Source organism: Bos grunniens, chromosome 7 (genome assembly GCF_055505025.1).
Source record: "Bos grunniens cultivar Pamir isolate PY7600 chromosome 7, Bosgru_T2T1.0, whole genome shotgun sequence".
Classification (NCBI taxonomy): domain Eukaryota; kingdom Metazoa; phylum Chordata; class Mammalia; order Artiodactyla; family Bovidae; genus Bos; species Bos grunniens.
In genome coordinates, this window is record NC_141171.1 from 89,736,229 (window position 1) to 89,752,644 (window position 16,416).

Consider the following 16,416-nt stretch of genomic DNA (forward strand, 5'->3'; position numbering starts at 1 on the left):
AGAATCCTTTTATAAACTGCTTTAGAGGCTCAAGGGACAATAGATGTAAAAATATGCTCTTCAAATATAAACCACTCTACAAATTCCATTTATTTTTATTATTGCTACAGTATATTCTTAAAAGGTTAATTTTCCTCATAATAAAATGCATTTTGCATCTCAGCAATTAAACCATCTTATACTAAACCCTCTTTTAAAGAATATGAAAGGTCCGATACAGCCCCAGGTTCTTTCCCTTCCTACTATCACATCTCAAGTTGCTGTTACAGTGAAGTCAAATGTTGTGTTAAACTGTGATGAACTTGCTTTGAGATGCTCTTTCAATGTAGTGTCTCCTTCCAGTTTGAAGCTATTATCCCTCAAAGTCCTCAAAGGGCAAAAGATAATGAGTCATCTTCAGAGCCCTAGAGACTGACAGAAAAGCTGTCCTCCTCATAAATGATATTAGTAAGAAACCTCTAAGTTGAAGGAGGAAGGGTAGGTAGGGGAAAAGGAGAAACACAACCCCTCATACCATGTAATTTCCATATGAATTCATACATGAACCAAAGTAATATAGCTAAAAGTGAAACAAAGTCACTACAAATGCTGTAAAAATAACTGGCGTTGAGGAAGATAAGGACGCTGCTGCCTATTGATCTGAATCCCTTTTGCCTGTTGGTTCTCACTTGACACTACACCATGGCATTTCCCTTTGTGACCCCTGGGTCTTGATCTGAAAACCTAAACAGTCATTTCTCACTGAGTGGGGAGAGAACAGTTGTGTTAACATCTGTTTTTTAGGTCTTTTATTTTTAAGTTCTTGTTGAAAACTCCTTGATCTGCCTACCAGGGAATTGAAGCACATTCCATGTGCCTGCCGCCTAGTTCTCTTTTCTCTTTATTTGTTCTACAGAATATTGATTTAGATTTTGGCCTATTCACATTGCTTTAAACTTTTAAACACTGGCTCTTATAGCTAGAGGAAACACTTTGCTGAAGCTAAAATGATCACCCAAGAGAACTTATTGGGGAAGCACACAGACCAAAATTAGCCCTTGGCTCTGAATGTACAGCTCCCATTGAAACCAGTGGAAGCTGAACTCTTAGGATTTGAAGACACATTTTCCTTTACATTGAGCATAAAGGCTTTTTGAAAGGGCTGGGTTTATTTGAGTTTCTGTTAAAGAAGCTGAATTAGCTCTCTGTCACAGGATAAAAAGAGAGGCAGCATTGCTTCTCTAATTTGTCTTGTAAGGGTTTTTTTGGATATCTAGCAAAATTGCCAAGACACCCGTTTTTGTTTCTCTACACTGATTGTTTAATATTACAAAGGACCAGGCATCATACCAAGCACTTTCAGTCTTCTAAGTTCCTACAACATTTTACTATAACATTTCCTAATCCTTCACAACCAAAATAACAATAAAAAAACAGAGTAATATTTAGAATCAAGATGAGAGAATGGGGAAATGATGGTTGAAAGCAAGCAGTCTGAGTTTCTGATGAGCAAAAATATTTTCAGTTCTGACTTTATCAACTGACGACTGCCATAAATCCTTTCACTCTTCATAAAGGTCTTTTATTATGCTATGGGTAGTGCTATTGAGAAATATCAGACTTTCCAATGCTTCATCTTGTAACTGATCTTACTGCTGAAATGCTCAGGATTACTTAACTGGAACAAACTGACTAAGAGTCTGTGGCTCCCTTCGTTCGCAAGTGGCATGGATGTACTGGCCACAAGGAACCTCTGCACCGGCCTTTCGCGGCATGACTTCACTACAGAGCACTTCTCCAAGGCTCATCTGGGTGCTAACACAGTGCCATCAGGTTGCTAATTTGCTCAGGAGACTCTTACCCTGGTTTCCCCAACTGTCCACAAATATAAAATGCATATTGTGTACTTTGAGGTAAGTAAGGGCAAGAGCCACATCTCACTTATTTTTCTATCTCCTATCCCTAACATATCAATAATTCCTACACAGAAGCAATTAATGTTTACTAAACTTCCATGAATAATGAACGAGAGAGGCCAGATGACACAAGAAACCATATGAGTTCATAGAAAACAAACCATGAAAGACCCTGAGAAAGGTAAGCCAGTTCTCAACTCACAAAGTAAGACCATGCATCAGCGTTCAGTCACTAAGTCATGTCGGACTCTTTGTGACCCCATGGACTGTAGTCCACCAGGCTCCTCTGTCCATGGAATTTTCCAGGCAAGAATACTGGAGTGGGCTGCCACTTCCTCATCCAGGGGATCTTCCAACCCAGAGATCAAACCTGCATCTCCTGCATTGGCAGGTGGATTCTTTACCATTGAGCCACCTGGGAAGAAAAGTAAGATTATAATTATGCCAATAGACACAATCTAAGTAGTAAAGCAATTTGGGGAGCACAGAGATAGAAACTTGACCTTGCCTAAGGGACAGAGAAGATTTCCTGAAAGCTTTGGATCTTGAAATGAGTCTTTAAAATTATAAGAGGTGTGTACAAGTAATCCTCAAAGATAATATTCAAGCCAGAAGACAGAGCATAAACAATGCATACACAGAGCATGAATCTGTGTAACAAACATGAGTCAAGCTCTGGAGAAGAATTAGTCTAGAGAGGCTGGGGGACACTCGACAATCAGGAACCTTGGTTGTTAGATCAAGAGGGTGTGCAAATTTTCCTGTAAGCAATGGATAACGATTGAAAGGCTTCAGGCTAGAGATGATGGGGCCATTTGCATTTTAGATCACTCTGGCTGGTTGTTGGAGGACAGTGTTATGAAGAACAAGCCTGAAGGTATGTAAGTGGGTGTTGCAGATGTCAGTCACTCAAGTGAGACAAAATGAAGGCAAAAACAAAGGAAGTAGTAGTAAGAACAATGTTAGGAAGTGAAGGCAAATTGGAGTGGTGAAGATGGGAAAGAAACAAAGTCAAAGGTTTATGACTTGGGTGACCAACTGGCTATCTCCATCAAACAAAAAAGAAAATATTAAAGAGAGCAGATTTTATGAGAAGAAACATGAGGAGAGTATCATGTCATCAAAACCAAGGGAGCGCTTCCCTGGTGGCTCAGTGATAAAGAGTCTGCCTGCCAATGCAGGAGACACAGGTTCAATCCCTGGTCTGGAAAGATCCCACATGTCACAGAACAACTAAACCCATGCACCACAAGCATTGAGCCTGTGCTCTAGAGCCTGGGAACTGTAACCACTGAAACCCGCATGCCCTAAAGCCACGCTCAGCAACCAGAGAATCCACAGCAATGAGAAGCATGCTCATAGCCCAAGCAGCAATGAAGACGTGGCACAGCCAAATAAATTTAAAAAACAAGGGAAGAAAGCATTTTAAGAAAAAGAGAGTATTATAAGTAATTGGGCACATATTGAGCAAGCAGACATCATGGAATGCAATCATACAAATAACTTGATCTTGTTTCTTGATTGGCCCAGTGAACCTTGCAATTCTTCCCCTCTTGGTAAAAATTTGTAAATTCTATGGCTTTTCTACTTATTTTCAGGTAAAGAACTATGATCACCTTAAGTCGCAAGACCTTTTTTACTTCCATTTTAAAATAATTATGTATTCACAGAAAGTTGCAGAGAGGCCCCAGGTACCCTTCACCTAGTTCCCCACAATGGTTACATCTTATATAACTATAACATGGTATCAAAACCAGGAAACTGACATTGATATAGTCTGTGTGTATAGTCCTGCATCATTTTATCATGTGTAGATTTGTGTAACCACCACTTCAATCACACCATCAAACTATTTTATTACCGCAAAGATCTCCCTTAAGTTACCCCTTAATTGTCACACCAGTGCCCTTCCACCACCACCCCTAACCCCTGGCAACCACTACTTTTCTTTCCATCATTTTGTAAATCCAAGAATGTATTTAATGTAAACTTTTGAGATTGGCCTTTTTTTCACTAGGCATCATGTCCTTTCACTGGACACCATAACTGGTGGCTCAGACCGTAAAGCATCTGCCTGCTTTGTGGAAGACCCGGGTTCGACCCCTTGGTTGGGAAGATCCTCTGGAGAAGGAAATGGCACCCCACTCCAGTACTCTTGCCTGGAAAATTCCATGGATGGAGGAGTCTGGGGGGCTACAGTCCCTGAGGTCACAAACAGTCAGACACAACTGAGCAGCTTCACTTCACTATCACGTCCTTGAGATCCACTGAAATAGTGACATGCATAGTTTATGCCTTTTTATTACTGAGCAGTAGTCCGCAATATGCAAGTACAAGTTTGTTTAGTCATTCACCTATTTGAGAGCCATTCTAGTTGTTTCCAGTTTTTGACTATGACAAATGTAAGCTGATACACCTTGCTGTACAGCAGAAACTAACACAACATTGTAAAGCAACTATACTCCAGCAAAAAATTAATTTTAAAAGCTTAATTTTAAGTCTAACTATGGGAATTTTTAATCTGCTGAGTATAGTAACCACACCTTCAAAAAATCATTACTATGCATAAAAGAAAGTAGGCATCACAGTATCTCTCTCCCTGGCTTGGATTATCGTATCTTGGTACTTGAGTGAAATTTTCCCATTTAACATCTTATGACACAAGTTACAATAAGAGCGAATTCAGCAGGTGCTCTGTAAATATTTGCTGAATGAATGCGGTATTACTGCATTTATTTAGCACTCCCCTCAATTGATTAAAGCAAAATGGAAGGATCTTAGAATGGAACTGGATTTTTTTCTCAATCTTAACTAAGATATCCATACACAGGATACACATAGTAGGCACTCAAATTGTGAATTACTGAATTGAGTTATAGTCAATAGTAGAGAATACTATTATTCAACCAAAGCTCAAGTAGCATATAATGAATTAGCTGGCATGTCATAATGTGTTATTGAAATTGGTGATAATTTACTTATTATCTGCAATGGGGTTTCTGAAAAAAATTTCTCTTTCCATTAGGATTTCATTTTCAGCATTTGCTTGTCAGTAAAATCCTCACATCACTAATGTAACTTCTCATCACAGGCAGAATTGAATATTCATGCCTAGCTCAAATCACTGTTATTCTGGCCTGTTGCTTTTTTTCTCCCCAGATAGTTAACCCATCATTTGTATGGAAAATTTATTACAGTTTGCCATTTACAGGCTCTCTTTCATCCTGTTCTATGAACGGTAAATGTGGTAAGAAATTGTATTGGATTATTATGGAGGATGGGGACAGAAAAGTTAGACACATAACTAATAATGTATGTTTGTTCCAGCCATTAAGACACTTAGCATTCCTTCTCCTTTTTGCTGAATGTTCCTAGTAACAGAATTCTTCTAGTTAAATCTTCTTTTAAAGTTTTCATATCATATTAATGAATAAGCTTATTAAAAGTCCAAAGCAAATTAACCAATGTAAGTACTTTGTATGCATATGGATAGGACAAACTGCCATGATTTCAAATCTCAAAAAAAAAAAAAAAAAGCGGGTGGGGGATTGCTCTTTTTACCTGATAAATGGACTTGCATTTTGAGTTTTTATTAGATTATTTAGTAATAGATCAACAAATTTACTCAGCACTTTTTTTGCAGAAGTAATGAATTCTTTGTAATATGAGATTTTTATGACAGCTCTTTGCTATTAATAAACTTTGCTTAGCATACATAGAGAAAGGTGAGGTTGGTTTGAGAATTACTGGATCTGCATATTAGTGAAATGAATGAGTCAAGTGCTACTACAAAAAAAAATAATATCCATATTAATTTGTATGCTAAACAGTTTATAGTGATTCTGACCAGCAGCCGAAGAAACCACCAGTAATTCACACTGATAATCCAGGGCTGGCATTTTCCTCTACTATGCAAACTGTGAAAACAAGCCCAAATTATTGTTGATGCTTAATATTAATTAGGTTCTCTCTTGCCCTGTGACTTCTCCAAATAATTCTCTGATAGTAAGGCAACCCTTAAATGGCTAAGTATGCCCTGAAACAACATGTGTGTCATCAGGGAGTCACATAAAACGATTAACTGAGTCTTATAAGCAGCATATCCTATAGGGTGTTTACGTTCTAGACGCTTCCATTCTGAAGCCTGGCATTTATCACTGATACTATATATGTTTTAGTATAGACACCTCCTAAATGAATAAATTGCATATTAACAATACAAGCCCTATTTTTTGCCCACATAGAAAACTATAACTGTACAATCCATTATTAAAATAGTATCTCGTTGTTAACTGACGAAGAACAAACATAAAATCCCTACGCGTATTCAGGCTCAAGTCACATACTAATCCACACAGCTTCTACATCATGTTTAGTTCATTCCAGCCACACCCCCTCTTCCACAGGTACAGCAGGCTTGCATCTTCCCAGCCCTCTTATTTCCCCAGAACCTCTCTCCTCTCTTCTCCATGACAGGTCCTATAGTTCCTTCAAACTCATCACTTCTCATCAACAGCCCCCTACCTCTCAGCCTACCTTCATATCCTCCTCTACTCAATTTTGGACTAGTGGTCAATGTTTCATCCAGTTAAAGGAAGTTTGGGTTATTCCCTTGAAAAGTGAAAGTGAAATTCTCACAGTCATGTCTGACCCTTTGCGACCCCATGGACAATACAGTCCATGGAATTCTCCAGGCCAGAATACTGGAGTGGGTAGCCTTTCCCTTCTTCAGGGGATCTTCCCAACCCAGGGATTGAACCCAGGTCTGCTGCATTGCAAGTGGATTCTTTTCCAGCTGAGTCCCTTAAATTGAGTTTTTTCCCTTCTGAAGGTAAGCTTCTATCAATGATTATGATTTAGAATCAAGCAGCCCCAAAACTGGAATGTGAAGTCAGTGGGCCTTAGGAAGCATCATTACAAACAAAGCTAGTGGAGGTGATGGAATTCCAGTTGAGCTATTTCAAATCCTAAAAGATGATGTTGTGAAAGTGCTACACTCAATATGCCAGCAAGTTTGGAAAACTCAGCAGTGGCCACAGGACTGGAAAAGGTCAGTTTTCATTCCAATCCCAAAGAAAGACAATGTCAAAGAATGCTCGAACTATCACACAATTGCACTCATCTCACATGCTAGTAAAGTGATGCTTTAAATTCTCCAAGCCAGGCTTCAGCAATATGTGAATTGTGAACTTCCAGATGTTCATGCTGGTTTTAGAAGAGGCAGAGGAACCAGAAATCAAATTGCCAACATCCACTGGATCATTGAAAAAGCAAGAGAGTTCCAGAAAATATCTATTTCTGTTTTATTGACTATGCCAAAGCCTTTGACTGTGTGGATCACAATAAACTGTGGAAAATTCTGAAAGAGGTGGGAATACCAGACCACCTGACCTGCCTTTTGAGAAAGCTGTATGCAGGTCAGGAAGCAACAGTTAGAACTGGACATGGAACAAAAGGCTGGTTCCAAATAGGAAAAGGAGTACGTCAAGGCTGCATATTGTCACCCTGCTTATTTAACTTATATGCAGAGTACATCATGAGAAATGCTGGGCTGGAAGAAGCACAAGCTGGAATCAAGATTGCTGGGAGAAATATCAATAACCTCAGATATGCAGATGATGCCACCCTTATGGCAGAAAGTGAAGAACTAAAGAGCCTCTTGATCAAAGTGAAAGAGGACAATGAAAAAGTGGGCTTAAAGCTCAACATTCAGAAAACGAAGATCATGGCATCTGGTCCCATCACTTCATGGGAAATAGATGGGGAAACAGTGGAAACAGTGGCTGACTTTATTTTTCTGGGCTCCAAAATCACTGCAGATGGTGATTGTAGCCATGAAATTAAAAGACACTTACTCCTTGGAAGGAAAGTTATGACTAACCTAGACAGCATATTGAAAAGCAGAGACATTACTTTGTCAACATAGGTCCATCTAGTCAAAGCTATGGTTTTTCCAGTAAGCATGTATGGATGTGAGAGTTGGACTATAAAGACAGCTGGGCACAGAAGATTTGATGCTTTTGAACTCTGGTGTTGGAGAAGACTCTTGAGAGTCCCTTGGACTGCAAGGAGATCCAACCAGTCCATCCTAAAGGAGATCAGTCCTGGGTGTTCATTGGAAGGACTGATGTTGAAGCTGAAACTCCAATACTTTAACCACTGATGCAAAGAGCTGATTCATTTGAAAAGCCCCTGATGCTGGGAAAGATTAAAGGCAGGAGGAGAAGGGGACGATAGAGGATGAGATGGTTGGATGGCCTCACCAACTCAATGGACATGGGTTTGAGTGAAACTCCAGGAGTTGGTGATGGACAGGGAGGCCTGGCATGCTGTGGTTCACAGGGTCGCAGAGTCGGACACGACTGAGCGACTGAACTGAACTGAGCCCCAAGACAATCAGACATCTTTTAAAATGCCAAGAGATATTAGTTGGCAGAATATCATGATTCCTACGAGCTATTATGCAATAAAAGTTCTTGTCTCTCCTTTTCACTTGAGGTACATTACTAAAGACCTTTTACTATTATCCTAGCTGAATCTGTACCTGACTTCAGAAGGCAGAAGGGCATGTGTAAGGAACAGATGGGGTGGGAGTGGAGGAAAAGTTCTATCCTGCCATAACACAGATTAAGGAAATTGTGGTCCTTGATCACAAAAAATATATTTGAAGTTGAGCCTTGTAAATGTTGGTTCACCTAAAGTGAGATAAATCAATAGATAGATAGAATCCTGGGTTGGAGGAAGCTTAAGAAATCACCTAGTTGAAGGCTGACCCTCTAAAAATGCTTTCAAGAGTCTTTCAGACAAGGAAATTAATTCCTAGCTTGAATGTCACACTTTTGAGAGGATGATCATCATTAAAGGGTTTTATTTGCTATGTGTACAAGCAGGCAAGGTGCTGTATGAAGGATTGAGTTAGCATGGCTTCAGGACCTGGAACACAACCAAAGAGTTAATCAAGTAGCTAGCAAAGAGCAAAAGGCTAAACGACATGCCTGGATCTGATCAAGGTTAAAAGCAGAAATTACTGCCCATGGAAAAATGACTAAATGTAAACTTCAAGTTACATTAACAAATCAAAGCAATCTCAGGAAATTTAAGAATCTTAACTGTAAAGTGATGGGTTAACAATCTACACTTTCAGGAGGGAAAAAAAAAAAAAAGTAAGAGGCCAAAATAACAGTGATTTGAGCTAGGCATGAATATTCAATTTTGCCTATGATGAGAAGTTACATTAATGATGTGAGGATTTAACTGACAAGCAAATGCTGAAAATGAAATCCTTAATGGAAAGAGAAATATTTTCCAGAAACCCAATGCAGATAATAAGTAAATTATTACCAACTTCAATAAAATATGATGATGAACACGTAAACCTTTAATGTCTAACATTACGCATTACTGAACAATAGAGGTTTCAGAAAGATGAGCATCTTTTCATGTTCTTTGTATTTTTAAAGTATCCACCTCTCCCTGAGCTTTCTTTCAGCTAGTAACAAAAGAAAGGCTGCTAGAGGGTTTTTTAAGTATTCTTTACTTTCTGAAGGAATAAGGAATAATGGAAGATTCCTTTTTTTCCCTATTAATAAATATGATTTTTCACAGCAGTGTGTGATTATGTTTTCTTGGACATGTCAACAAACACATATGTATAATTTGTAGATTAACTCTTTACCAATAAACAGTATTTAGACCTCCACCAAATAAGGCAAAAAGTGGAACTTATTTTATCAATTTTAAATTCGAAATTGTCCAATTGTATTCAGTCAGTAGGTGTTGCCCTGTTGTTCTCAGGGGCAAAGAAGAAAAACCAAACCCTTCAAGAGTTTCTTGTTAACAGTGCTACTTCACAGACCAAAATTTATTTGGAATTCACATGGTTGGCCTTTCTAAAGGAAATGCCCAAGCAGAGGACCATCTGTCAGTCAATGAGCCCTGGGAGTTTGGAGAGAAAGTGATTTCTTTTTCATTCCTGCTTACTGTCAGCCCTTTACTGGGTTAGAAACCCATTTATCCATCAGGATGAAAACCAAAGACCCTTTCTGAAGTAGAATAGAAAAGGAAATCTGAAACTGAGGAAAGGTGCTAATTTCCAGTATCTCCAGTGATTGAAGGAGGTGGGACCTTGGAAACCGTAGGAGTCAGAATTCCCAAGAGGTTTCTGGCTACAACAGCCTTTAAAGCTCTACAGATGTCGGATCAGAATGGAATAACCTCTTCCCCACATAATGATCTGACTTACTTACCTCAACAGAAGCCATGGTAATTTGCAACTGAACATTTGGAATTATCCTCTTGATTCTTTCTCCTGGAAGTAATTTTTTGGGGAAAGGAGGAACAAACATTTGAAAATTAACTTCTCAGCCTGTCTTGATCCCACACTGGGTTAGCATGACCCTACTAGTTCTGTTAAACTTCAAAATGGAAATGACCTCAAGAAATAAATTGTTTCAATACTGGAGATAACATTACTCAATATCTGAGGAGTCCTGAATTAAAGAACTGTATATATTCTCAGTGACTACTTTTTATTGTATACAGGTGTTCCTCGGGATATACTTTGGGAAATGCTGCTCTAAGCAATCGAAAATGACTTGAATCTTCCTTTCAGTTCAGTTCAGTTCAGTCGCTCAGTCGTGTCCGACTCTGCAACCCCATGAATCGCAGCACGCCAGGCCACCCTGTCCATCACCAACTCCCGGAGTTCATTCAGACTCACGTCCATCGAGTCAGTGATGCCATCCAGCCATCTCATCCTCTCTGTCCCCTTCTCCTCCTGCCCCCAATCCCTCCCAGCATCAGAGTCTTTTCCAATGAGTCAACTCTTCACATGAGGTGGCCAAAGTACTGGAGTTTCAGCTTTAGCATTATTCCTTCCAAAGAAATCCCAGGGCTGATCTCCTTCAGAATGGACTGGTTGGATCTTCTTGCAGTGCAAGGGACTCTCAAGAGTCTTCTCCAACACCACAGTTCAAAAGCATCCATTCTTTGGCACTCAGCCTTCTTCACAGTCCAACTCTCACATCCATACATGACCACAGGAAAAACCACAGCCTTGACTAGACGGACCTTTGTTGGCAAAGTAATGTCTCTGCTTTTCAATATGCTATCTAGGGTGGTCATAACTTTCCTTCCAAGGAGTAAGCGTCTTTCAATTTCATGGCTGCAGTCACCATCTGCATTGATTTTGGAGCCCAGAAAAATAAAGTCTGACACTGTTTCCACTGTTTCTCCATCTATTTCTCATGAAGCGATGGGACCAGATGCCATGATCTTCGTTTTCTGAATGTTGAGCTTTAAGCCAACTTTTTCACTCTCCACTTTCACTTTCATCAAGAGGCTTTTGAGTTCCTCTTCACTTTCTGCCATAAGGGTGGTGTCATCTGCATATCTGAGGTGATTGATATTTCTCCCAGCAATCTTGATTCCAGCTTGTGCTTCTCCCAGTCCACCGTTTCTCATGATGTACTCCGCATAAAAGTTAAATAAGCAGTGTGACAATATACAGCCTTGATGTACTCCTTTTCCTATTTGGAACCAGTCTGTTTTTCCATGTCCAGTTCTAACTGTTGCTTCCTGACTTGCACACAAAGTTCTCAAGAGGCAGGTCAGGTGGTCTGGTATTCCCATCTCTTTCAGAATTTTCCACAGTTTATTGTGATCCATTTGCCTGATTTCTTCCTGCTCAGAGTTCCCTGTATCTTTCTAGTGTATCTTAATGACTCAACTTGAATTTACAAAGAAGAATCCAACTTGGATCACTGAATGAAACTGTCAAGAGGTGTGGTGATCCGGTCTTGACAGAGATGAAAACTGAATTGAAATAATGTTTATGAAAGAGGAAATGTGGCCAAAATCACACAGGACATAAGACCAGGCCCCAGTCCTACTTTCTCTCCCCATCATTCTCCAAACCTGCCTCCCACTCATCCACTCCACCATTCTGTAATTCTAGAACTCCTGACTTCTTAATCCACTCCCCTGTCCTCTACCTATCTCATTGTCTTAAAGACATGCCCTGGTTGTAGACTGCTTCTCCCACGGAACTTCAGCCATATCCCCTCCACCCTAGTTCTTGGATATAACCCCTGTCCCTGATCTCCAGATCCACACACTGTCTAGTCCCCTGGATCCATTAGAAAGAGGCAAACAGAACTCAGATCTCCAAACTAGTAATCCACCCATCATTGTTTTCACTGACTCACTGTCTTTTCAGTAAATGTTCTTATTTATCTTATTGAAAAGAAGAATCAAGGTAGCAAGTTACTAGTTGGGGTTTGAGGGGTGGGTGGCATGAAAAAAACCTTAACATAGCATAAAAAAATCCCTATATATAGTCTTCCAAATAACCAAATACATCACTAAGCTTTCATTTTAGTTTTTAATTAAAAACTATATGATTAGTGACCAATTTATCATAACTTAAGTTTTACATTGCACAGGCTAATCACAAAGTTATTCAGTACAAATAAACAACAAACTTTCTTGTGTAATAGAAACCTGAGTTTTCCAGAAAGGCACTGTAATAGAGGGGAAAAAAAACTTTTTAATACCCTCTTTAGGTTTGGTCAGGCCTAGCAAACTAACAAAATACAGACTAACAGGAGAAAAAAAGTTTATTTACACATATAATGAGCATACAAGTGAATTCAAAAGGAGTGATTAGAATTTGAGGTTTATATACCATCTTAACAAAGGGCAATAAATTGTGGAGAAATGATAAAACAAAGGCAAAAGGATTTGTGCTTGTAGAGGTGGTAAACTGGTGGTAAACTGATTTGATAAATGTACAAGGGAAAACTAATAGAAGATGGGAATTACATCAGAAAGACTTGTTTGTACAGATTCATCTCGATGCCTACGCTCTGCCTCCAGTGAGAAGGATTATTTTCCTGCTCTCGTTACTGGAGAGAGAAGTGGGCATACCTTCACACAGGAAATTTATGCCCTGCTTTTAGGCAGAAATGGGGAGGACAGATAATTTCTCCTGTATCTGCTCTTAACTGCCTTCAGTTCAAAATGATCCTTCCACCAAAGAGGCACCTTCTGAGGTAGCATATTCTGAATCCCTTTGGCACAGAACAAAATGAGGAGAAAGGCCATGTGTACTAGGAACTGAGGGAATGTGAAGATATCCAGCCTTGGATCTAGGGGGAAAGACTTTTTAAACTGACGGCTCCTTATTTCACTTTGTGTGAGTTGATATTTGATTCATATCATATGCATCATATTTAATTCTACAGAAAATAAGACTTGAAACTGTGCATCAAGAGATCAAAAAACACAAATAATCCTTAAATTCCTTATGAATCACATACCTGGATGATTTACTACTTTTATCTTCCTCACTAGGTAGTTATACAAATGAATAGTTGGGACCTGAAACCTTCAAACAAAAAGGGCTTGTGCTCTATCAGCAAATACTGGCAAGGCAGTCTTCTCATTTATTATAGCTGCTAATATACCTGAAAAAAAAGAAAGAATGAGTAACACTTTCCTAATTATGAAATATGTGTTAGTCACGTCCGACTCTTTGCGACCCCATGGACTGTAGTCCACCAGGCTCCTTTGTCCATGGAATTCTCCAGGCAAGAATACTGGAACAGGTTGCCATTTCTTTCTCCAGGGGATCTTCCTGACCCAGGGGTCAAACCTAGATCTCCTGAATTGCAAGCAGACTCTTTACTGTCTGAGCCACCAGGGAAGCCTGGTGAAAAATAAGAAATGCCTAATTCAATAATGAAAAAAAGAATGTTTTCCAAAGGAAGTATCAGAGGAGAGCTTACCTGATTTTTCACTTAATGCCAGTAAAAAGAGTACTCTCTTCATCCTGGTGACGAGTGGAGAAGTGAGGAACAATAGAACTCAAGGATACAAATTAAACTATCACAAAGATAGATAATTTTGAATGGTGGCTCAGAGGGTAGAGTCTGCCTGCAATGAGGGAGACCCAGGTTCAATCCCTGGGTTGGGAAGATTCCCCTGGAGAAGGAAATGCCAAACCACTCCAGTAATTCTTGCCTAGAGAATCCCAAGGACAGAGGAGCCCAGCGGCCTACAGTCTATAGGGTCACAAAGAGTCTGACACAACTGTGTGACTTTACTTTGTTTCTTTCTTACAGAAGCCCAAACCAACTATAGTAGCCTCTGACCTCCTCCCCTTCCTTCTCTTTTCTCTATGTTTTGTCTGTCTCTCTCTTCTTGTAATCTGTCTTTTGTCCCTTTTTTCTATCTAGGGAAACAAGATTTGGGGGAACGTGAATTTTTGGGGGGGGGGATCATGAGTTTTTATGTACATTATGCTTTCTGCCAAATAGTTGAGCCATTAGAATTATACATCTAGCCTGTACCATTGTGTGTTGGCCTTTGGTTGACCGTCTGCACCAATGAAAGGCACTGTTGTCAAGACATGCCCCTTTGCCCTCACAGTTACCATTTTACTCCAAAGGATTTCCAAGGGTGAAGCTATTATATTGCTCCAGCTACTGTATTCACCCTACTGAGTCACATTTTGGCTAAAAGCCTAATAGAAGGCAGAGTCAATACTGAATTCAGATGAATTTGTTCAATATTTTTTGAAAGATACTTTTAGAACAAGGCCCTATTGGCAATTAATAGTAGTATAATTGACAGTTATAAAATCAAAATACATATAATCAAGTGTCATTTAAGCAATGCTTTAAAAAACATTCTTATGTAAAGTGAATTTCCTTTAAACTGTCATTGATTTTAATCTAAATTCAGATGCACATTCTGCTGGCCAAAAAATAAAAATAGCCCCTGTATGTGGTAGGACTTATAACTAAGAATGTGGTTGCTTGTACAGAATAAAATATTTTAAAGTAATATTGTTTTAATAAAATATTAACCAAACCTTCAGAATTTCAAGAAACAGTAGAAAACAAAAATAAATCTAAAAGTACATCCCTTGATGCCTCATCTGATGCAAATTCTAAATCTAAAATAGTTTACTTTCCACAAATCTCAATATACTTCCACACTTGAGGCAATTGTATTAATTTTTATTTGTACTTTGAACACAAATAATCTCTACTAAGCACTGGGATTTAATCATCTTTGGAGTCACTCTGCTGCTAACTTGCTGTGTTACCCTGAACAGTTCATTTTAAAATCTCTGGATTTCAGGTTTTTTCACTTGTAAAATTATGAGTAACAAAGTATGTATTATAGTGGTTTTCACTCTAAGATTCCTTAGAGATGTTTCAGAGACAGCAAGAGAGAAGCTTAGTCTTATCTCTGTTATGCACTGAGACCCCACACAGTATGTCATGAAAAAGTAGATCAGAGGGGATTTATCTGACTTCCCAAAAACTATCTCAAGCAAATGTATAACCTAAGTAAAAAAGACACAACCAGCCTCAATATATCTGCAAACAGGTTGTCACCCTTCAATTCTTGTACATAGACATTCTTAAGCCATAGCAGGACCCACTTCCTATTTCATTTTATAAAAGGTTCTTGAGGGGTTTTGTTCAATTTGGGAGGAAAAGGACTAGTGTAATCAAGTGAGCTTTGGGTTTTCTAGTTAGTTCACTTGGGACTCAAATTCCTAATCTGCTGTGATACCTTACTGCTACTGCTGCTGCTACTAAGTCGCTTCAGTCGTGTCCAACTCTGCGCGACCCCATAGATGGCAGCCCACCAGGCTCCCCCGTCCCTGGGATTCTCCAGGCAAGAACACTGGAGTGGGTTGCCATTTCCTTCTCCAATGCATGAAAGTGAAAAGTGAAAGTGAAGTCGCTCAGTCGTGTCTGACTCTTCTCGACCCCATGGACTGCAGCCCACCAGGCTCCTCCATCCATGGGATTTTCCAGGCAAGACTACTGGAGTGGGGTGCCATTGCCTTCTTCTTAGGTAAGTTCTTTTAACATCTCAGATTTTCAAATCAGCCCCATTTCAAAATCAATATCCCACCCTCCCAAGTGCTGCAGTGATTAATAAAATACCTCATGGAACTGGAATGTTAAAACTGGGTGGCTTTCCCTGGATTGTAAGAATCCCCAGTCCTCTGAAGTAGCACCTCTAAGACTTCAAATAATCCCCGAGGCAATTATACACATCGATGCTCTCTGTCTTTTAGGCTCTGGCTTCCGCAAATTTTACTGATGCCTCAGTCCACAGGAAAATCAGTACACTTACTTCAGTTTTCACAAGCATTTATAAGTAAAAGTGTGACCACATAAGGTGGTTCCCATTTTTTTCTCTCTTCCTCACTCCCTCTCCCACATCTATTTCTACCTTTCCATGTCTCCCTCCAGAACTGGTATGGGAGCTTCAAATTTTTCTCTATTATAAAAAACATCTCATGCTGGAAAATCTTGGCAATAGCTATTACTCATATCCTGATTCTAGTCCACACATTGTTCATGCATTATTTTCAACAGTTACACAAAATATAATTCTATAAAATTTTAGACACTGTGATTATCTCCCCCAAATTTATTCTATCAGCCACTCATTTAATAGTCTGTTTAGGTTTAGAAAAATCTTGTCACTCAAA

General features: G+C 39.3%; 1 protein-coding gene across 36 annotated transcripts in view; it reads right to left on the minus strand.

Moving 5' to 3' along the window:
* LOC147369947 (uncharacterized) overlaps window positions 1-16,416 on the minus strand; it is a 779,924-nt gene that overhangs the window by 753,921 nt on the left and 9,587 nt on the right. For 2 of the 36 annotated variants that reach the window (XR_015168183.1, XM_086413024.1), the window contains exon 3: window positions 12,261-13,360. The exons of 30 other annotated variants lie outside the window; for them this stretch is intronic. Coding sequence is in view for 1 of the 6 variants with exons in the window: in XM_086413024.1 (XP_086269150.1) it covers window positions 13,336-13,360 (25 nt within the window). In the remaining 5 variants the exon portion in view is untranslated. Of the gene's footprint in view, window positions 1-72; window positions 2,311-8,765; window positions 8,829-10,141; window positions 10,204-12,260; window positions 13,361-16,416 lie in introns of those variants that run through there. 4 more of the 36 variants (XR_015168157.1, XR_015168156.1, XR_015168158.1 and 1 more) reach the window with 4 other exon arrangements.